Source organism: Bombina bombina, chromosome 10 (assembly GCF_027579735.1).
Source record: "Bombina bombina isolate aBomBom1 chromosome 10, aBomBom1.pri, whole genome shotgun sequence".
Taxonomy (NCBI): Eukaryota; Metazoa; Chordata; class Amphibia; order Anura; family Bombinatoridae; genus Bombina; species Bombina bombina.
In genome coordinates, this window is record NC_069508.1 from 210,006,258 (window position 1) to 210,030,711 (window position 24,454).

Here is a 24,454-nt window from a genome sequence, read left to right on the forward strand (position 1 = left end):
ACATTGTGTACATATACATGTGTCTGTATCTTATATCTGTAGGTATAATCAGATCTCATTACTGTATCACACTGTGTACATATACATGTGTCTGTATCTTATGTCTGTAGGTATAATCAGATCTCATTACTGTATCACACTGTGTACATATACATGTGTCTGTATCTTATATCTGTAGGTATAATCAGATCTCATTACTGTATCACACTGTGTACATATACATGTGTCTGTATCTTATATCTGTAGGTATAATCAGATCTCATTACTGTATCACACTGTGTACATATACATGTGTCTGTATCTTATATCTGTAGGTATAATCAGATCTCATTACTGTATCACACTGTGTACATATACATGTGTATTTATATTATATCTGTAGGTATAATCAGATCTCATTACTGTATCACACTGTGTACATATACATGTGTCTTTATCTTATATCTGTAGGTATAATCAGATCTCATTACTGTATCACACTGTGTACATATACATGTGTCTTTATCTTATATCTGTAGGTATAATCAGATCTCATTACTGTATCACACTGTGTACATATACATGTGTCTTTATCTTATATATGTAGGTATAATCAGATCTCATTACTGTATCACACTGTGTACATATACATGTGTATTTATATTATATCTGTAGGTATAATCAGATCTCATTACTGTATCACATTGTGTACATATACATGTGTCTGTATCTTATATCTGTAGGTATAATCAGATCTCATTACTGTATCACACTGTGTACATATACATGTGTATTTATATTATATCTGTAGGTATAATCAGATCTCATTACTTTATCACACTGTGTACATATACATGTGTCTTTATCTTATATCTGTAGGTATAATCAGATCTCATTACTGTATCACACTGTGTACATATACATGTGTCTGTATCTTATATCTGTAGGTATAATCAGATCTCATTACTGTATCACATTGTGTACATATAAATGTGTCTTTATCTTATATCTGTAGGTATAATCAGATCTCATTACTGTATCACATTGTGTACATATACATGTGTCTGTATCTTATATCAGTAGGTATAATCAGATCTCATTACTGTATAACATTGTGTACATATACATGTGTCTTTATCTTATATCTGTAGGTATAATCAGATATCATTACTGTATCACATTGTGTACATATACATGTGTCTGTATCTTATATCTGTAGGTATAATCAGATCTCATTACTGTATCACACTGTGTACATATACATGTGTCTGTATCTTATATCTGTAGGTATAATCAGATCTCATTACTGTATCACACTGTGTACATATACATGTGTCTGTATCTTATATCTGTAGGTATAATCAGATCTCATTACTGTATCACATTGTGTACATATACATGTGTCTGTATCTTATATCTGTAGGTATAATTAGATCTCATTACTGTATCACATTGTGTACATATACATGTGTCTGTATCTTATATCTGTAGGTATAATCAGATATCATTACTGTATCACATTGTGTACATATACATGTGTCTTTATATTATATCTGTAGGTATAATCAGATCTCATTACTGTATAACATTGTGTACATATACATGTGTCTTTATATTATATCTGTAGGTATAATCAGATCTCATTACTGTATCACATTGTGTACATATACATGTGTCTTTATCTTATATCTGTAGGTATAATCAGATCTCATTACTGTATCACACTGTGTACATATACATGTGTCTGTATCTTATATCTGTAGGTATAATCAGATCTCATTACTGTATCACATTGTGTACATATACATGTGTCTGTATCTTATATTGTAGGTATAATCATATCTCATTACTGTATCACATTGTGTACATATACATGTGTCTTTATCTTATATCTGTAGGTATAATCAGATCTCATTACTGTATCACACTGTGTACATATACATGTGTCTGTATCTTATATCTGTAGGTATAATCAGATCTCATTACTGTATCACATTATGTACATATACATGTGTCTGTATCTTATATCTGTAGGTATAATCAGATCTCATTACTGTATCACATTGTGTACATATACATGTGTCTGTATCTTATATTGTAGGTATAATCATATCTCATTACTGTATCACATTGTGTACATATACATGTGTCTTTATCTTATATCTGTAGGTATAATCAGATCTCATTACTGTATCACACTGTGTACATATACATGTGTCTGTATCTTATATCTGTAGGTATAATCAGATCTCATTACTGTATCACACTGTACATATACATGTGTCTGTATCTTATATCTGTAGTATAATCAGATCTTATTACTGTATCACATTGTGTACATATACATGTGTCTGTATCTTATATCTGTAGGTATAATCAGATCTCATTACTGTATCACACTGTGTACATATACATGTGTCTTTATCTTATATCTGTAGGTATAATCATATCTCATTACTGTATCACATTGTGTACATATACATGTGTCTGTATCTTATATCTGTAGGTATAATCAGATCTCATTAGTGTATCACATTGTGTACATATACATGTGTCTGTATCTTATATCTGTAGGTATAATCAGATCTCATTACTGTATCACACTGTGTACATATACATGTGTCTGTATCTTATATCTGTAGGTATAATCAGATCTCATTACTGTATCACACTGTGTACATATACATGTGTCTGTATCTTATATCTGTAGGTATAATCAGATCTCATTACGTTATCACATTGTATATATATACATGCTTCTTTATCTTATATCTGTAGGTATAATCAGATCTCATTACTGTATCACATTGTGTACATATACATGTTTTTTTAATCTATCCATAAAACAATCACCAGTACTTTGAGAGAACAAAAGAAAATCATAATTTTATTACCTTGTCTCTGCTATATCCCACTGGGAGTGTAATCTCTTCTACTGGCTGCAGAGCCGGATTTACATCCCAGGTGCCTGTAGGCACAAAAACCTGAAGCGCCCCCCCACCCCAAAAAAGTGGAAAAAAATGAGGACTTTTTTATTATTATTTAGGACAACTAAAATAAATATTAGATGTAAAATTACATTTTCCCTTTTATGGAGATACACAAATACACACACCAATTGCAATATTTGTTGTAATGGAAGCTACACCAAAAATCAATATTCACTTGACTCAAATGGCCATACAATTCTATTATGTATAACATAAACAAATCGTGTTAAACTTTTAATGCAAAATATTCTAAAGAAAACCCTATTTAAAGGGACATAAAATGTGACAGTTTGCTAGGGCATTTTATTATTGCAGTAGTGCTTGCACAGAAGTGTGTTAGCATCTTGCAAAAGAGTTAAACACATAGTCAATGTCAGTTCTGAGACAGCAATACACATCTGTGCAGACCCAAATGGGCTCATAGCACATGTTTACTTACAAGCCATTAGTGTATTGCTTTTCTGGAGATGACTTTGACTATGTGCTTAACATTTTGTTGGAGTTAAACACAGTTTTGTGTAAACAATAGCAATATTAAAACTAGCAGCATGCACGCTCATCAACAACCCTTGCAGCCAGTGGAAGAAAATATAAAATGTAGGTCTTTTTTCCACTACATGAAAAAAATCTTGTGAACTCTGATATTTTTGGTACAAATACACACAGATGTTACATTTATTTTGTTCTGAAATATAAATATAATATGATGTTGCTCTCAAAGGAAAACATGGAATGTAGATTATATGTAATCCAGGGGTCAACAAATGTGTTTAAAATTAGAAATTTAATTTACCACAAAACACAAACATACCACACTTACTTGATAAAAGAACAGATTAACAATTTTTAATGTGATATGTGTATATATATATATATGTGTATTTATATATATATATATACATACACAGTATATATATATATATATATATATACATACACATACATATACATTCATACAAAAACAAATATGCCATGTGAGTGGTTTACACACATACACATTTTACAGCCTTACAGTCTACAAACTTTGTTGTCAAAGTGCCGTAAAGGCTGTAAATCAGCATCTTGTAATAAAGAGCAGAGCAGCTAGTCCCACATAACCTCCACACCTCCAATGCCTTTATAGAACAAAAACATTAATCCTGAAACAGAATTTAACCCCCTGGCTATCAAAATGCACTACAGCACATAACCAGTGAATACACTGCAACCCTCTCTGGTAGCCAAGGGGTTAAAGTGCTCTGTTTGTTATGTTGTCATTCTAGGCAGCATTAGAAGTCTTGTACAGTCCTAGCCTGTTGTTCTGATTCTGAAGCTTTCATTCCTCAACAAAAGTATCTGCACCACATCAGCATGGAGCTTGGCTGTGTGAGGCAACAGAAGTACAGAAAATAAAAGTGAAACTAAACATGCCTGGCGAAAATGGGAGGGGTTTAGTTTTAATCTTTCCCTTCTCTCCTTCATGGCTCCCTCAACTGCTGTAACATATTCCCAATGAAACACTTGACTTTGTAGACACCTAATTCTTACTAAAATTAATGCCCTCACAAAAAAAAATATTTTTTTTTTTATTACCGACAGGCAGGCGCCCCTCACTGCAAGGCGCCTGTAGGCACATGCCTACCGTGCCTAATGGGAAATCCGGCCCTGGCTGGCTGTCTTTACAAAGCTTATCTATAGCTTGGTCTTGCGGCCACAAACTTTCAGAATAGGTGGGGATACCACAGGCTAAATCAAATAGTTCAAATGCCAAAATAAGGGTAAAGGAGCTACTTGTAAACAATTTAATACACTCCAGCAGGTAAAGTGGATCATTGGGGACAAATACATTTTGAGTAAACTCTCCCTTTAAGCCTTGAGGGCTACAGGCTGATCTTGACTTAAAGGGACATAGTGCACAGGCATGCAGCTGTGAATATTTCATTGTCTTCAAAGCAGCTGCAAGAACACCCTTTTCTGATGATCTGGGCTATGTTACCCTGCTGGGAGTTGGATTTCTAAAGTTATCTTTTGCTTACTAGCATTTCTATAATCAATACTGCAGTACTGAAATGTTCAGTGTAGGTAGCAGTTTCAATAGAAAAAAGCAACCATTTTAAATGACAAAATAAAGTTAATGGGACTATTTGTAAACAATCTAACCCCTTCGTGACCAGACCACTTTTCAATTTGTTGACCTTCTTTTTCCTCTTACTCATTTACTGTACCCACACACATTATATACCGTGTTTCTCGCCACTAAATGGACTTTCTAAAGATACCATTATTTTCATTGTATCTTATAATTTACTATAAAAAATGATAAAATATGAGGAAAAAATGGAAAAAACACACACTTTTTCTTACTTTGACCCCCCAAAATCTGTTAAACATCTACAACCCCCAAAAAACACCAATGCTAAATAGTTTCTAAATTTTGTCCTGAGTTTAGAAATACCCAATGTTTACATGTTCTTTGTTTTTTTTTTTTGCAACTTATAGGGCCATAAGTACAAGTGACACTTTGCTATTTCCAAACCACTTTTTTTCAAAATTAGCGATAGTTACATTGGAACACTGATATCTTTCAGGAATCCCTGAATATCCCTTGATATGTATATATATTTTTTTAGAAGACATCCCAAAGTATTGATCTAGGCCCATTTTGGTATATTTCATGCCACCATTTCACCGCCAAATGCGATCAAATAAAAAAAAATCGTTCACTTTTTCACAAATTTTTTCACAAACTTTTTAGGTTTCTCACTGAAATTATTTACAAACCGCTTGTGCAATTATGGCACAAATGGTTGTAAATGCTTCTCTTGGATCCCCTTTGTTCAGAAATAGCAGACTTATATGACTTTGGCGTTGCTTTTTGGTAATTAGAAGGCCACTAAATGCCACTGCGCACCACACGTGTATTATGCCCAGCAGTATGGGGTTAATTAGGGATCTTGTAGGGTTAATTTTAGCTGTAGTGTAGTAGAAATTCCCAAGTATTGATCTAGGCCAATCTTGGTATATTTCATGCCACCATTTAACCGCCAAATGCTATCAAATAAAAAAAACTTTAAATTTTTCACAATTTTAGGTTTCTCACTGAAATTATTTACAAACAACTTGTACAATTATGGCACAAATGGTTGTAAATGCTTCTCTAGGAGCCCCTTTGTTCAAAAATAGCAGACTTATATGGCTTTGGCGTTGCTTTTTGGTAATTAGAAGGCCACATGTGAATTATGCCCATAAGTGAAGGGGTAAATTAGGGAGCTTGAAGGGTTAATTTTAGCTTTAGTGTAGAGATCAGCCTCCCACCTGACACATCCCACCCCCTGATCCCTCCCAAACAGCTCTCTTCCCTCCCCCACCCCACGATTGTCCACCATCTTAAGTACTGGCAGAAAGTCTGCCAGTACTAAAATAAAAAGGTATCTCTTAATTTTTTGTATTTTTTTTCCACATATTTACATATGCTGCTGTGTAGGATCTCCCCTTAGCCCCCAACCTCCCTGATTCCCCCCCATACAGCTCTCTAACCCTCCCCCTCTACCTATTTGCTGTCATCTCTGCCAGTACCCAATTTGCCCCCAAAAATGTTTTTTTTTTTTTTTTTTTTTTTAAATTCAAAATTTATATTTTCTGTAGTGTAGCTGCCCCCCTCAATACCCTACCGACCCTCCCCCTCTCAGATCCCTTCCCCGGCACGTTTGATCCTACCCTCCCTCCTTTCCATTGACTTTTACTATTGCCGGGTAAATGCACATGCCGCCATGTCCCCCCCCCCCGCCGCAACCGCGTCACTTGCCGACTGGATCTGTGAAACAACATACGGATGTGAACATCGAGGGGCCGCCCACCCGCCTCCCTACTGCAGCTCCCACCCACCAAAGCCCATCAATGTCTAATGCAGAGCAGAGAGGTCCAAAGAGTGTCTCTCTCTTATATTGGTGGGGTAAAAAGGGTATTGCAGTGATGCCTGAATATCGAGGCATCACTGCAATACACTGGAAGTGGTTGGAAGCAACCCGGATCGCTTCCAGAGCTTCAAACCCCAGAGGACGTGCCAGGAACGTCCTTGGTCGTTAAGGGTGTTTTTTAGTACAACGTTCCTGGCACGTCCTTGGTTGTTAAGGGGTTAATACACTCCAGCTGGTAAAATGAATCATTAGGAACACATTCAAGGGGAGAAAATGTTATAGTACACTGACCATTTAATGATCTCACTGTTTGTCTTAAAGGAACATTCTATATAAAGAGTCTTTGGATAGAATTATATCGAATCACAAACGTTCTGGCGCACAACCAATCCAGGGCTGGTATGTGCATAATTCTTTGGAGTGCATATTTGTAGGGCAATGTAAAGCAAGAAAGGAAGAAGCAGTTTAGTCCAAGATAAGTTGCCTTAGCTTAAAGGGATATACGTAGCCCCAGAATTTCCTTTTGAGGTTCAGACAGAGCATACAATTAAAAAAAAAAAAGGTTCCAATTTGCTTCTTTTATCAAATTTGCTTTGTGCTATTCTTTGTTGAAAAGACACACAGGTAGGTGTCTGGAGCACTGCATGGCAGGAAACAGTGCTGCCATATTGTGCTCTTGCAAGTGGATAACATTCTTTCAAAACATTCTTTAAACAAAAGATACCAGGAGATCAAAGAAAATTTGATAATAGAAGTGAGTTAGAAAGTTAATTGAAATTGAATGCGCTTTCTGAATCATGAAATATTTTTTTTCTGTATCATGTCCCTTTAAAACGTAATTCTAATTTTAAAGACCATTAAACGCTTTTGGGCTGGAATGTTTAAATGAAACTGATCCTACACCCTGCTCTGTCCGTGCTCTCACAAATCTCTGTAAATGCTGCCTGGTTTCTGTGCTGTTTGTAAAGGTTATAACTAGTAGCTGCTGTAGGGTTAGTTTATAACTAGTAGCTGCTGTAGGGTTAGCTTATAACTAGTAGCTGCTGTAGGGTTAGTTTATAACTAGTAGCTGCTGTAGGGTTAGCTTATAACTAGTAGCTGCTGTAGGGTTAGTTTATAACTAGTAGCTGTAGGGTTAGCTTATAACTAGTAGCTGCTGTAGGGTTAGTTTATAACTAGTAGCTGCTGTAGGGTTAGCTTATAACTAGTAGCTGCTGTAGGGTTAGTTTATAACTAGTAGCTGCTGTAGGGTTAACTAGTAGCTGCTGTAGGGTTAGTTTATAACTAGTAGCTGTAGGGTTAGCTTATAACTAGTAGCTGCTGTAGGGTTAGCTTATAACTAGTAGCTGCTGTAGGGTTAGTTTATAACTAGTAGCTGCTGTAGGGTTAGCTTATAACTAGTAGCTGCTGTAGGGTTAGTTTATAACTAGTAGCTGCTGTAGGGTTAGCTTATAACTAGTAGCTGCTGTAGGGTTAGTTTATAACTAGTAGCTGTAGGGTTAGCTTATAACTAGTAGCTGCTGTAGGGTTAGTTTATAACTAGTAGCTGCTGTAGGGTTAGCTTATAACTAGTAGCTGCTGTAGGGTTAGTTTATAACTAGTAGCTGCTGTAGGGTTGTGTAGGTAGAAGACTGCATTTTTGGAATCATTTTAAAAACAGACAAAATAACTAATGTTGCAAATCCTGTTACAAGTTTTCTTTTTCTTTCCAGAAAAGAAATAAGTAAATAGGCAAACATTGTTTTTCAAAACCATTGCTTACTAGCGCCCTCTGCTGACCACTCCTCATTTTATTCTTCACTAGGGATGAGTATGAAGAGGACGGATATTGCCAGCCATACAGAGGAATCGCCTGTGCAAGGTTCATTGGAAGCCGCACAATTTATATGGAATCATTACATATGCAAGGGGAAATAGAAAATCAGATAACAGGTATGTATTGTGTAAAACTGTGTGATTGTTGTGTGTATATTTTGTATGTGTATGCTCAGTGTATGTATGGTGTGTGTGTGTGTGTGTGTGCTTATCCTATACATTTTGTGTGTATACTGGGTGTGTGCTTATCCTATACATTTTGTGTGTATACTGGGTGTGTGCTTATCCTATACATTTTGTGTGTGTGTGTGTGTATGTGCTTATCCTGTACATTTTGTGTGTATACTGGGTGTGTGTGCTTATCCTATACATTTTTGTGTGTATACTGGGTGTGTGCTTATCCTATACATTTTGTGTGTATACTGGGTGTGTGCTTATCCTATACATTTTGTGTGTATACTGGGTGTGTGTGCTTATCCTATACATTTTGTGTGTGTGTGTGTGTATGTGCTTATCCTATACATTTTTGTGTGTATACTGGGTGTGTGTGCTTATCCTATACATGTTGTGTGTATACTGAGTGTGTGCTTATCCTATACATGTTGTGTGTATACTGAGTGTGTGCTTATCCTATACATTTTGTGTGTATACTGGGTGTGTGCTTATCCTATACATTTTGTGTGTATACTGGGTGTGTGTGCTTATCCTATACATTTTGTGTGTATACTGGGTGTGTGTGCTTATCCTATACATGTTGTGTGTATACTGAGTGTGTGCTTATCCTATACATTTTGTGTGTATACTGGGTGTGTGCTTATCCTATACATTTTGTGTGTATACTGGGTGTGTGTGATTATCCTATAAATTGTGTGTGTATACTGGGTGTGTGTGTGCTTATCCTATACATTTTGTGTGTATACTGGGTGTGTGCTTATCCTATACATTTTGTGTGTATACTGGGTGTGTGCTTATCTTACACATTTTGGGGCCAATTTACCAAATTGCAGACAGACATGATACAATGTAGCGTATCATGTCCGCCGCACATCAATAAATGCCGACAGCATACCATGTTGGCATTTATCATTGCACAAGCAGTTCCGGTGAACTGCTTGTGCAATTCCGCCCCCTACAGATTGGCCGCTAGCAGGGGGTGTCAATCAGCCCGATCGTATAGGATCAGGCGGATTGAAGACCGCAGCCTCAGAGGCATTGTGTATGTGTTACTATATATGTTGTATGTACACTGAGTATATTGAGTTTGTTTGTTATTACACTGTATGTTGTATGTGTGCTTTTGTATATGTTGTATCTGTATGTTTTGCATGCATATTGAATATGTGGGTGGCTGTATACATTGTGGGCCAGATTACAAGTGGAGCGCTAAATATCGCTTGCATGCAAGTGATATTAGCAATCCACTTTGCAATACCAGCGCATGATAATGTGCGCTGGTATTACAAGTTAATTGCAATGCAAACAAATGCTAATGTAAAGGAACTTTTCAGTGCTGGTTTTTTTTTCTTACACCCCATTACTACCAACTTTAAAGCCCCAAAACTGCCTAGTGAAGTTTTTTTTTTTTTAATTAAAAATAATGGTAGAATTTTTAAGTATTTTGAGGGCATTTGGGGCACTTTTAGAAAATTAACCAGAGATTGGATTTCTGGTTCATTTTCGGAGCGCTGATTGGCCCCACCAGAGAAGGAAGTGGATGGAGTTTGACTATTGAGAAACAGTTGCAGCAAATTTATTACACAACTCTCATTAGAAAATGTTCACATTTCCTTTAATGAAAATTCTGGGTTCACATTTCTGATTTTATTTTGAACAATCAGAGCCCGAATGTCAAGTATTTATATCACAGGAAAAGTAAATTTAATTGTATGCAATCTGTCTAACTATTGATTCTGGGCTGACATTCACTACAGACCCTAAACATTTAAAAAAATAGATATATTTAAATGTTTTGAGATTTGCTTATGGGTTGTTTTTTACATTACATTAGCCTAGAGCTATAACTCAATCTGTAGGAAGATGTATCTTACATCTTGTGCCTTTTTAAAACCCAAGTCCGTCTAAAAGGAGCGTTTATCAAGCTGCATTTCCAGCCATGCAGACTTGCATGAGTAAGCCTGCGCACTCACATGAGCGAGCGTGCTTCCTATACTCCCCACCACCATAGTGTAGAAAACTCAGATACTATATAATATGTAAACAAATATATACATAAAACCAACAAACATGTCTGATTCCCAAATCCATGTCAAGCCCATCATCTCAAGGCACATTTTTACAACCAGAAACCATGACTGTCCCAGAAAACTCAGGAAAAATAATGGTCAGTAAACGCTTAAAAAAAAGGTTTGAAAATGTTCTAAGAACCCTGATATATGCATTTTTCATAATTGTCCTCTTTTAAAACTGCAATATGGCAACCATACAGCTAGGGAATATGGCAACTATACAGCTGGGGAATATAGCTACCATACAGCTGGGCAATATAGCAACCATACAGCTAGGGAATATGGCAACCATACAGCTGGGCAATATAGCAACCGTACAGCTGGGCAATATAGCTACCATACAGCTGGGCAATATAGCAACCATACAGCTGGGGAATATAACAACCATACAGCTGGGGAATATAGCAACCATACAGCTGGGCAATATAGCAACCGTACAGCTGGGCAATATAGCTACCATACAGCTGGGGAATATAGCAACCATACAGCTGGGCAATATAGCAACCGTACAGCTGGGCAATATAGCTACCATACAGCTGGGCAATATAGCAACCATACAGCTAGGGAATATGGCAACCATACAGCTGGGCAATATAGCAACCGTACAGCTGGGCAATATAGCTACCATACAGCTGGGCAATATAGCAACCATACAGCTGGGGAATATAACAACCATACAGCTGGGGAATATAGCAACCATACAGCTAGGGAATATGGCAACCATACAGCTGGGCAATATAGCAACCGTACAGCTGGGCAATATAGCTACCATAAAGCTGGGCAATATAGCAACCATACAGCTGGGGAATATAACAACCATACAGCTGGGGAATATAGCAACCATACAGCTGGGCAATATAGCAACCGTACAACTGGGCAATATAGCATCCATACAGCTGGGGAATATAGCAACCGTACAGCTGGGGAATATAGAAACCGTACAGCTGGGCAATATAGCAACCGTGCAGCTGGGGAATATAGCAACCGTACAGCTGGGGAATATAGCAACCGTACAGCTGGGGAATATAGCAACCGTACAGCTGGGGAATAGAGCAACCGTACAGCTGGGCAATATAGCAACCGTGCAGCTGGGGAATATAGCAACCGTACAGCTGGGGAATATAGCAACCGTACAGCTGGGGAATATAGCAACCGTACAGCTGGGGAATATAGCAACCGTACAGCTGGGGAATATAGCAACTGTACAGCTGGGGAATATGGCAACCGTACAGCTGGGGAATATAGCAACTGTACAGCTGGGGAATATGGCAACCGTACAGCTGGGGAATATAGCAACTGTACAGCTGGGGAATATAGCAACCGTACAGCTGGGGAATATAGCAACCGTACAGCTGGGGAATATAGCAACCGTACAGCTGGGGAATATAGCAACTGTACAGCTGGGGAATATGGCAACCGTACAGCTGGGGAATATAGCAACCGTACAGCTGGGGAATATAGCAACCGTACAGCTGGGGAATATAGCAACCGTACAGCTGGGGAATATAGCAACTGTACAGCTGGGGAATATAGCAACTGTACAGCTGGGGAATATGGCAACCGTACAGCTGGGGAATATAGCAACCGTACAGCTGGGGAATATAGCATCCATACAGCTGGGGAATATAGCAACCATACAGCTGGGGAATATAGCTACCATACAGCTGGGCAATATAGCATCCGTACAGCTGGGGAATATAGCAACCATAACCCTGGGCAATATAGCATCCGTACAGCTGGTGAATATAGCAACCCGTACAGCTGGGCAATATAGCAACCGTGCAGCTGGGCAATATAGCAACTGTGCAGCTGGGGAATATAGCAACCGTATAGCTGGGGAATATAGCAACCGTACAGCTGGGGAATATAGCAACTGTACAGCTGGGGAATATAGCAACTGTACAGCTGGGGAATATAGCAACCGTACAGCTGGGGAATATAGCAACTGTACAGCTGGGGAATATGGCAATCGTACAGCTGGGGAATATAGCTACTGTACAGCTGGGCAATATAGCATCCGTACAGCTGGGGAATATAGCAACCGTACAGCTGGGGAATATAGCAACCGTACAGCTGGGGAATATAGCAACCATACAGCTGGGGAATATAACAACCGTACAGCTGGGGAATATAGCAACCATACAGCTGGGGAATATAGCAACCATACAGCTGGGGAATATAGCAACCATACAGCTGGGGAATATAGCAACTGTACAGCTGGGGAATATGGCAACCGTACAGCTGGGGAATATAGCAACCGTACAGCTGGGGAATATAGCAACTGTACAGCTGGGGAATATAGCAACCGTACAGCTGGGGAATATAGCAACTGTACAGCTGGGGAATATAGCAACTGTACAGCTGGGGAATATGGCAACCGTACAGCTGGGGAATATAGCTACCATACAGCTGGGCAATATAGCATCCGTACAGCTGGGGAATATAGCAACCATAACCCTGGGCAATATAGCATCCGTACAGCTGGTGAATATAGCAACCCGTACAGCTGGGCAATATAGCAACCGTGCAGCTGGGCAATATAGCAACCGTGCAGCTGGGGAATATAGCAACCGTACAGCTGGGGAATATAGCAACCGTACAGCTGGGGAATATAGCAACTGTACAGCTGGGGAATATGGCAATCGTACAGCTGGGGAATATAGCAACCGTACAGCTGGGGAATATAGCAACTGTACAGCTGGGGAATATGGCAATCGTACAGCTGGGGAATATAGCTACTGTACAGCTGGGCAATATAGCATCCATACAGCTGGGGAATATAGCAACCGTACAGCTGGGGAATATAGCAACCGTACAGCTGGGGAATATAGCAACCATACAGCTGGGGAATATAACAACCGTACAGCTGGGGAATATAGCAACCATACAGCTGGGGAATATAGCAACCATACAGCTGGGGAATATAGCAACTGTACACCTGGGGAATATAGCAACCGTACAGCTGGGGAATATAGCAACCGTACAGCTGGGGAATATAACAACCGTACAGCTGGGGAATATAGCAACCATACAGCTGGGGAATATAGCAACCATACAGCTGGGGAATATAGCAACTGTACACCTGGGGAATATAGCACCTGTACACCTGGGGAATATAGCAACCATACAGCTGGGGAATATAGCAACTGTACAGCTGGGGAATATAGCAACCATACAGCTGGGGAATATAGCAACCATACAGCTGGGGAATATAGCAACTGTACACCTGGGGAATATAGCAACCGTACAGCTGGGGAATATAGCAACCGTACAGCTGGGGAATATAACAACCGTACAGCTGGGGAATATAGCAACCATACAGCTGGGGAATATAGCAACCATACAGCTGGGGAATATAGCAACTGTACACCTGGGGAATATAGCAAACCATACAGCTGGGGAATATAGCAACCGTACAGCTGGGGAATATAGCAACCGTACAGCTGGGGAATATAGCTACTGTACAGCTGGGGAATATAGCAACTGTACAGCTGGGGAATATAGCAACCGTACAGCTGGGGAATATAGCTACTGTACAGCTGGGGAATATAGCAACTGTACAGCTGGGGAATATAGCAACCGTACAGCTGGGGAATATAGCAACTGTACAGCTGGGGAATATAGCATCCATACAGCTGGGGAATATAGCAACCGTACAGCTGGGGAATATAGCAACCGTACAGCTGGGGAATATAGCAACCGTACAGCTGGGGAATATAGCAACTGTACAGCTGGGGAATATGGCAACCGTACAGCTGGGGAATATAGCAACCGTACAGCTGGGGAATATAGCAACTGTACAGCTGGGGAATATAGCAACCGTACAGCTGGGGAATATAGCAACCATACAGCTGGGGAATATAGCAACCGTACAGCTGGGGAATATAGCAACCGTACAGCTGGGGAATATAGCAACCATACAGCTGGGGAATATGGCAACCGTACAGCTGGGGAATATAGCAACCGTGCAGCTGGGGAATATAGCAACCGTATAGCTGGGGAATATAGCAACTGTACAGCTGGGGAATATAGCAACCATACAGCTGGGCAATATAGCAACCGTACAGCTGGGGAATATAGCAAACCATACAGCTGGGCAATATAGCAACCGTACAGCTGGGGAATATAGCAACTGTACAGCTGGGGAATATAGCAACCATACAGCTGGGGAATATAGCAACCGTACAGCTGGGGAATATAGCAACCATACAGCTGGGGAATATAGCAACCGTACAGCTGGGGAATATAGCAACCGTACAGCTGGGGAATATAGCAACCGTACAGCTGGGGAATATAGCTACCGTACAGCTGGGGAATATAGCAACCGTACAGCTGGGGAATATAGCAACCGTACAGCTGGGGAATATAGCAACCGTACAGCTGGGGAATATAGCAACTGTACAGCTGGGGAATATAGCAACCGTACAGCTGGGGAATATAGCAACTGTACAGCTGGGGAATATAGCAACTGTACAGCTGGGGAATATAGCAACCATACAGCTGGGGAATATAACAACCGTACAGCTGGGGAATATAGCAACCATACAGCTGGGGAATATAGCAACCGTACAGCTGGGGAATATAGCAACCGTACAGCTGGGGAATATAGCAACCGTACAGCTGGGGAATATAGCAACTGTACAGCTGGGGAATATAGCAACCGTACAGCTGGGGAATATAGCAACCGTATAGCTGGGGAATATAGCAACCATACAGCTGGGGAATATAGCAACTGTACAGCTGGGGAATATAGCTACCGTACAGCTGGGGAATATAGCTACTGTACAGCTGGGGAATATAGCAACCGTACAGCTGGGGAATATAGCAACCGTACAGCTGGGGAATATAGCAACCGTACAGCTGGGGAATATAGCAACCGTACAGCTGGGGAATATAGCAACTGTACAGCTGGGGAATATAGCTACCGTACAGCTGGGGAATATAGCTACCATACAGCTGGGGAATATAGCAACCGTACAGCTGGGGAATATAGCAACCGTACAGCTGGGGAATATAGCAACCGTACAGCTGGGGAATATAGCAACCGTACAGCTGGGGAATATAGCAACTGTACAGCTGGGGAATATAGCAACCGTACAGCTGGGGAATATAGCAACCGTACAGCTGGGGAATATAGCAACCATACAGCTGGGGAATATAGCAACTGTACAGCTGGGGAATATAGCAACCGTACAGCTGGGGAATATAGCAACTGTACAGCTGGGGAATATGGCAACCGTACAGCTGGGGAATATAGCAACCGTACAGCTGGGGAATATAGCAACCGTACAGCTGGGGAATATAACAACCGTACAGCTGGGGAATATAACAACTGTACAGCTGGGGAATATGGCAACCGTACAGCTGGGGAATATAGCAACCGTACAGCTGGGGAATATAACAACCGTACAGCTGGGGAATATAGCAACCGTACAGCTGGGCAATATAGCATCCGTACAGCTGGGGAATATAGCAACCGTATAGCTGGGGAATATAGCAACCATACAGCTGGGGAATATAGCAACCGTACAGCTGGGGAATATAGCAACCGTACAGCTGGGGAATATAGCAACCGTACAGCTGGGGAATATAACAACTGTACAGCTGGGGAATATAACAACTGTACAGCTGGGGAATATGGCAACCGTACAGCTGGGGAATATAACAACCGTACAGCTGGGGAATATAACAACTGTACAGCTGGGGAATATGGCAACCGTACAGCTGGGGAATATAGCAACCGTACAGCTGGGGAATATAACAACTGTACAGCTGGGGAATATGGCAACCGTACAGCTGGGGAATATAGCAACCGTACAGCTGGGGAATATAGCAACCGTATAGCTGGGGAATATAGCAACCATACAGCTGGGGAATATAGCAACTGTACAGCTGGGGAATATAGCAACCATACAGCTGGGAATATAGCAACCGTACAGCTGGGGAATATAGCAACCGTACAGCTGGGGAATATGGCAACCGTACAGCTGGGGAATATAGCAACTGTACAGCTGGGGAATATAGCAACCGTACAGCTGGGGAATATAGCAACCATACAGCTGGGGAATATAGCAACTGTACAGCTGGGGAATATAGCAACTGTACAGCTGGGGAATATAGCAACTGTATAGCTGGGGAATATAGCAACCGTATAGCTGGGGAATATAGCAACCGTACAGCTGGGGAATATAGCAACTGTACAGCTGGGCAATATAGCAACTGTACAGCTGGGGAATATGGCAACCGTACAGCTGGGGAATATAGCAACTGTACAGCTGGGGAATATGGCAACCGTACAGCTGGGGAATATAGCTACTGTACAGCTGGGGAATATAGCAACCGTACAGCTGGGGAATATAGCAACCGTACAGCTGGGGAATATAGCAACCATACAGCTGGGGAATATAGCAACCGTACAGCTGGGGAATATAGCAACTGTACAGCTGGGGAATATAGCAACCGTACAGCTGGGGAATATAGCAACCGTACAGCTGGGGAATATAGCAACCGTACAGCTGGGGAATATAGCAACCATACAGCTGGGGAATATAGCAACCGTACAGCTGGGGAATATAGCAACCGTACAGCTGGGGAATATAGCAACCGTACAGCTGGGGAATATAGCAACCGTACAGCTGGGGAATATAGCAACCGTACAGCTGGGGAATATAGCAACCGTACAGCTGGGGAATATAGCAACCGTACAGCTGGGGAATATAGCAACCGTACAGCTGGGGAATATAGCAACCGTACAGCTGGGGAATATAGCATCCATACAGCTGGGGAATATAGCAACCGTACAGCTGGGGAATATAGCAACTGTACAGCTGGGGAATATAGCAACCATACAGCTGGGGAATATAGCAACTGTACAGCTGGGGAATATAGCAACCGTACAGCTGGGGAATATAGCAACTGTACAGCTGGGGAATATAGCAACCATACAGCTGGGGAATATAGCAACCGTACAGCTGGGGAATATAGCAACTGTACAGCTGGGGAATATAGCAACCGTACAGCTGGGGAATATAGCAACCGTACAGCTGGGGAATATAGCAACTGTACAGCTGGGGAATATAGCAACCATACAGCTGGGGAATATAGCAACCATACAGCTGGGGAATATAGCAACCATACAGCTGGGGAATATAGCAACCATACAGCTGGGGGAATATAGCAACCGTACAGCTGGGGAATATAGCAACCGTACAGCTGGGGAATATAGCATCCATACAGCTGGGGAATATAGCAACCATACAGCTGGGGAATATAGCAACCGTACAGCTGGGGAATATAGCATCCATACAGCTGGGGAATATAGCAACTGTACAGCTGGGGAATATAGCAACTGTACAGCTGGGGAATATAGCAACCGTACAGCTGGGGAATATAGCAACCATACAGCTGGGGAATATAGCAACCGTACAGCTGGGGAATATAGCATCCATACAGCTGGGGAATATAGCAACTGTACAGCTGGGGAATATAGCATCCATACAGCTGGGGAATATAGCAACCGTACAGCTGGGGAATATAGCAACCGTACAGCTGGGGAATATAGCAACCGTACAGCTGGGGAATATAGCAACCGTACAACTGGGGAATATAGCAACTGTACAGCTGGGGAATATAGCTACCGTACAACTGGGGAATATAGCAACCGTACAGCTGGGGAATATAGCAACTGTACAGCTGGGGAATATAACAACCGTACAGCTGGGGAATATAGCAACCATACAGCTGGGGAATATAGCAACCGTACAGCTGGGGAATATAGCTACCATACAGCTGGGGAATATAGCAACTGTACAGCTGGGGAATATAGCAACTGTACAGCTGGGGAATATAGCTACCATACAGCTGGGGAATATAGCAACTGTACAGCTGGGGAATATAGCAACCGTACAGCTGGGGAATATAGCAACCGTACAGCTGGGGAATATAGCAACTGTACAGCTGGGGAATATAGCTACTGTACAGCTGGGGAATATAGCAACCGTACAGCTGGGGAATATAGCAACTGTACAGCTGGGGAATATAGCAACCGTACAGCTGGGGAATATAGCAACTGTACAGCTGGGGAATATAACAACTGTACAGCTGGGGAATATAGCAACTGTATAGCTGGGGAATATAGCAACCGTATAGCTGGGGAATATAGCAACCGTACAGCTGGGGAATATAGCAACTGTACAGCTGGGCAATATAGCAACTGTACAGCTGGGGAATATGGCAACCGTACAGCTGGGGAATATAGCAACTGTACAGCTGGGGAATATGGCAACCGTACAGCTGGGGAATATAGCTACTGTACAGCTGGGGAATATAGCAACCGTACAGCTGGGGAATATAGCAACCGTACAGCTGGGGAATATAGCAACCATACAGCTGGGGAATATAGCAACCGTACAGCTGGGGAATATAGCAACTGTACAGCTGGGGAATATAGCAACCGTACAGCTGGGGAATATAGCAACCGTACAGCTGGGGAATATAGCAACCGTACAGCTGGGGAATATAGCAACCATACAGCTGGGGAATATAGCAACCGTACAGCTGGGGAATATAGCAACCGTACAGCTGGGGAATATAGCAACCGTACAGCTGGGGAATATAGCAACCGTACAGCTGGGGAATATAGCAACCGTACAGCTGGGGAATATAGCAACCGTACAGCTGGGGAATATAGCAACCGTACAGCTGGGGAATATAGCAACCGTACAGCTGGGGAATATAGCAACCGTACAGCTGGGGAATATAGCATCCATACAGCTGGGGAATATAGCAACCGTACAGCTGGGGAATATAGCAACTGTACAGCTGGGGAATATAGCAACCATACAGCTGGGGAATATAGCAACTGTACAGCTGGGGAATATAGCAACCGTACAGCTGGGGAATATAGCAACTGTACAGCTGGGGAATATAGCAACCATACAGCTGGGGAATATAGCAACCGTACAGCTGGGGAATATAGCAACTGTACAGCTGGGGAATATAGCAACCATACAGCTGGGGAATATAGCAACCGTACAGCTGGGGAATATAGCAACTGTACAGCTGGGGAATATAGCAACCATACAGCTGGGGAATATAGCAACCATACAGCTGGGGAATATAGCAACCATACAGCTGGGGAATATAGCAACCATACAGCTGGGGAATATAGCAACCATACAGCTGGGGAATATAGCAACCGTACAGCTGGGGAATATAGCATCCATACAGCTGGGGAATATAGCAACCATACAGCTGGGGAATATAGCAACCGTACAGCTGGGGAATATAGCATCCATACAGCTGGGGAATATAGCAACTGTACAGCTGGGGAATATAGCAACTGTACAGCTGGGGAATATAGCAACCGTACAGCTGGGGAATATAGCAACCATACAGCTGGGGAATATAGCAACCGTACAGCTGGGGAATATAGCATCCATACAGCTGGGGAATATAGCAACTGTACAGCTGGGGAATATAGCATCCATACAGCTGGGGAATATAGCAACCGTACAGCTGGGGAATATAGCAACCGTACAGCTGGGGAATATAGCAACCGTACAGCTGGGGAATATAGCAACCGTACAACTGGGGAATATAGCAACTGTACAGCTGGGGAATATAGCTACCGTACAGCTGGGGAATATAGCAACCGTACAGCTGGGGAATATAGCAACTGTACAGCTGGGGAATATAACAACCGTACAGCTGGGGAATATAGCAACCATACAGCTGGGGAATATAGCAACCGTACAGCTGGGGAATATAGCTACCATACAGCTGGGGAATATAGCAACTGTACAGCTGGGGAATATAGCAACTGTACAGCTGGGGAATATAGCTACCATACAGCTGGGGAATATAGCAACTGTACAGCTGGGGAATATAGCAACCGTACAGCTGGGGAATATAGCAACCGTACAGCTGGGGAATATAGCAACTGTACAGCTGGGGAATATAGCTACTGTACAGCTGGGGAATATAGCAACCGTACAGCTGGGGAATATAGCAACTGTACAGCTGGGGAATATAGCAACCGTACAGCTGGGGAATATAGCAACTGTACAGCTGGGGAATATAACAACTGTACAGCTGGGGAATATAGCAACTGTACAGCTGGGGAATATAGCAACCGTACAGCTGGGGAATATAGCAACCGTACAGCTGGGGAATATAGCAACCGTACAGCTGGGGAATATAGCAACTGTACAGCTGGGGAATATAGCAATATTTCTAGGAATATTGTTGTCTAAATACATCAGACTTGCTCTAGTAGACATTTTTTATGCATATTCAGTAGTCACTTAATAAGATGGAGGTTTCAATGTGATGTGCAAGTGCAGTCATTGTTGTAGCTGTGCATCACCAAGGCTAATATTTTATGGAACGGGTTTTGTTGTATCCACACAGTGATTTTTTAATTTAACCACATATTGTTGTGGTAAAGAAAACAACTGTATTTAGAAATTGTTATATTTGTGTAAACATATGATGCAATAACCAATTTTTGATTTGTTCAGCAAAGTTTTCCAAATTCAGCCACAAGTGCTGTCTACATTTAAATTATTTAAAGCATCTGAAAGATTATTAATTCTGTAAAAGAACACTGCACATAGAGAGTTAGCTATTTGTTACTTGAAATAGCAGTTTTTCTTATTAAAATCGCCACCTATACTGGAAATTTAACTACTGCCGTTTTGGTTATAGAAAATGCCAGTGAAGGATGTATAGAGTGAGCCCAGCCCATCTCACATGATGTGCAATGAACTTCCATTAGCTTTCTATTACATTGTGCCTTTGAGATTCATTTCTATCTGTCTGTCTGTCTATCTATATATCTGTCTTCTATCTTTTTATATATATCTATTTATCTATCTATCTGTCTATTTATCTGTCTATCTATCTATCTATCTATCTATCTATCTATCTATCTATCTATCTATCTATCTATCTATCTATCTATTATATACAGTATCTCACAAAAGAGAGTACACCCCTCACATTTTTGTAAATATTTTATTATATCTTTTCATGTGACAACACTGAAGAAATGACACTTTGCTACAATGTAAAGTAGTGAGTGTACAGCCTGTATAACAGTGTAAATATTTATTATATCTTTTCATGTGACAAAACTGAAGAAATGACACTTTGCTACAATGTAAAGTAGTGAGTGTACAGCCTGTATAACAGTGTAAATATTTTATTATATCTTTTCATGTGACAACACTGAAGAAATTACACTTTGCTACAATGTAAAGTAGTGAGTGTACAGCCTGTATAACAGTGTAAATATTTTATTATATCTTTTCATGTGACAACACTGAAGAAATTACACTTTGCTACAATGTAAAGTAGTGAGTGTACAGCCTGTATAGCAGTGTAAATTTGCTGTCCCCTCAAAATAACTCAACACACAGCCATTAATGTCTAAACCGTTGGCAACAAAAATAAGTACACCCCTAAGTGGAAATGTCCAAACTGGGCCCAATTAGCTATTTTACCTCCGGGGTGTCATGTGACCTGTTTGTGTTACAAGGTCTCAGGTGTGAATGGGGAGCAGGTGTGTTAAATTTGGTGTTTTCGCTCTCACACTCTCTCATACTGGTCACTGGAAGTTCAACATGGCACCTCATGATAGAGAACTCTGAGGATCTAAAAAAAAAATTGTTGCTCTACATAAAGATGGCCTAGGCTATAAGAAGATTGCCAAGACCCTGAAACTGAGCTGCAGCACGGTGGGCAAGGCCTTACAGTGGTTTCACATGACAGGCCTCGCCATGCACATGCTCAGCGTCGTATACAGAGGTCGTCTTTGGGAAATAGACGTATGAGTGCTGCCAGCATTGCTGCAGAGGTTGAAGGGGTGGGGGGTCAGCCTGTCAGTGCTCAGACCATATGCCACACACTGCATCAAATTGGTCTGCATGGCTGTCATCCCAGAAAGAAGCCTATTCTAAGGATGATGCAGAAGAAAGCCTGCAAACAGTTTGCTGAAGACAAGCAGACTAAGGACATGGATTACTGCAACCATGTCCTGTAGTCCTATGAGACCTAGATAAACTTATTTGGTTCAGATAGTGTCAAGCGTGTGTGGCGGCAACCAGGTGAGGAGTACAAAGACAAGTATGTCTTGCCTACAGTCAAGCATGGTGGTGGGAGTGTCATGGTCTTGGCCTGCATGAGTGTTGCTGGCACTTCGGAGCTACAGTTCATTGAGAGAATCATGAATGCCATCATGTACTGTGACATACTGAAGCAGAGCATGATCCCCTTCATTCAGAGACTGGGCCGCAGGGCAGTATTACAACATGATAACGACCCCAAACACACCTCCAAGATGACCACTGCCTTGCTAAAGAAGCTGAGGATAAAGGTGATGGACTGGCCAAGCATGTCTCCAGACCTAAACCCTATTGAGCATCTGTGGGGCATCCTCAAATGGAATGTGGGGGACTGCAAGGTCTCTAACATCCACCTTCTCCGTGATGTCGTCATGGAGGAGTGGAAGTGGACTCCAGTGGCAACCTGTGAAGCTCTGGTGAACTCCATGCCCAAGAGGGTTAAGGCAGTGCTGTAAAATAATAGTGGCCACACAAAATATTGACACTTTGGGCCCAATTTGGACATTTCCACTTAGGGGTGTACTCACTTTTATTGCCAATGGTTTAGACATTGATGGCTGTGTGTTAAGTTATTTTGAGGGGACAGCAAATTCACACTGTTATACAGGCTGTACACTCACTACTTTACATTGTAGCAAAGTGTCATTTCTTCAGTGTTGTCACATGAAAAGATATAATAAAATATTTACAAAAATGTGAGGGGTGTAATCACTTTTGTGAGATACTGTGTGTATGTGTATATATCTGTCTGTCTTTATATCTATCTCTATATATATTTGTTAGTTTTGGTTCGCACCACTTCTACTAATTTATCACTGAATCATTCGAGTGGTCTGACTCTTAAGTTAATATCAGAACCACTCTGTGCACGAAGGGAGAAAAGATATTAAATGCAATACTTGAAAAAGAATTTTGTGAGAAAACTAGTCCTCATATTTAGATTCCCTAAGGGTGAAACGCGCATAGCTGTGAGAAATTCAAACTGAGGGCTGCAGCTGAGCCCTCATATGACATGCTGTACTAACGGAAAGAAAATACTGGGATAAAGTTAAGCGGTTTTGAGTAAGGCACTCTCATTGTGGGTTCGATAAGGAAAACTACCGAGGACAAGTGAGTAACTTCACAAACAAAGAACTCTGAAGTACTGCAGTCAAGGGAAAAACTTTTTGTTACTTATGTTGCCAGAGACAACCTAGCAAGGTGTGCGGAAGCAGAGCTTTACAAGCCATAATCCCTTGAGGCGTCATCATTTTACAAATTGCAATGGAACAATACTGATAAACCTTATATGATTTTGCAGTTGCTGTCATGACGTTAAGCTAGCAATCATATGTTTATCTAACTCCTAGAGTGTTTAAAAGCCTACTCATTTAATACCGCATATTGTATAAATACGAACTGAT

General features: G+C 41.2%; 1 protein-coding gene across 1 annotated transcript in view; it reads left to right on the top strand.

The window, feature by feature from the left end:
- The window catches only part of ROR1 (receptor tyrosine kinase like orphan receptor 1), a 718,546-nt gene that overhangs the window by 633,256 nt on the left and 60,836 nt on the right, over nt 1–24,454 (top strand). The window contains exon 5 of the mRNA XM_053693674.1: nt 8,670–8,797. Within this exon, the coding sequence (XP_053549649.1) occupies nt 8,670–8,797 (128 nt within the window). The remainder of the gene's footprint in view (nt 1–8,669; nt 8,798–24,454) is intronic.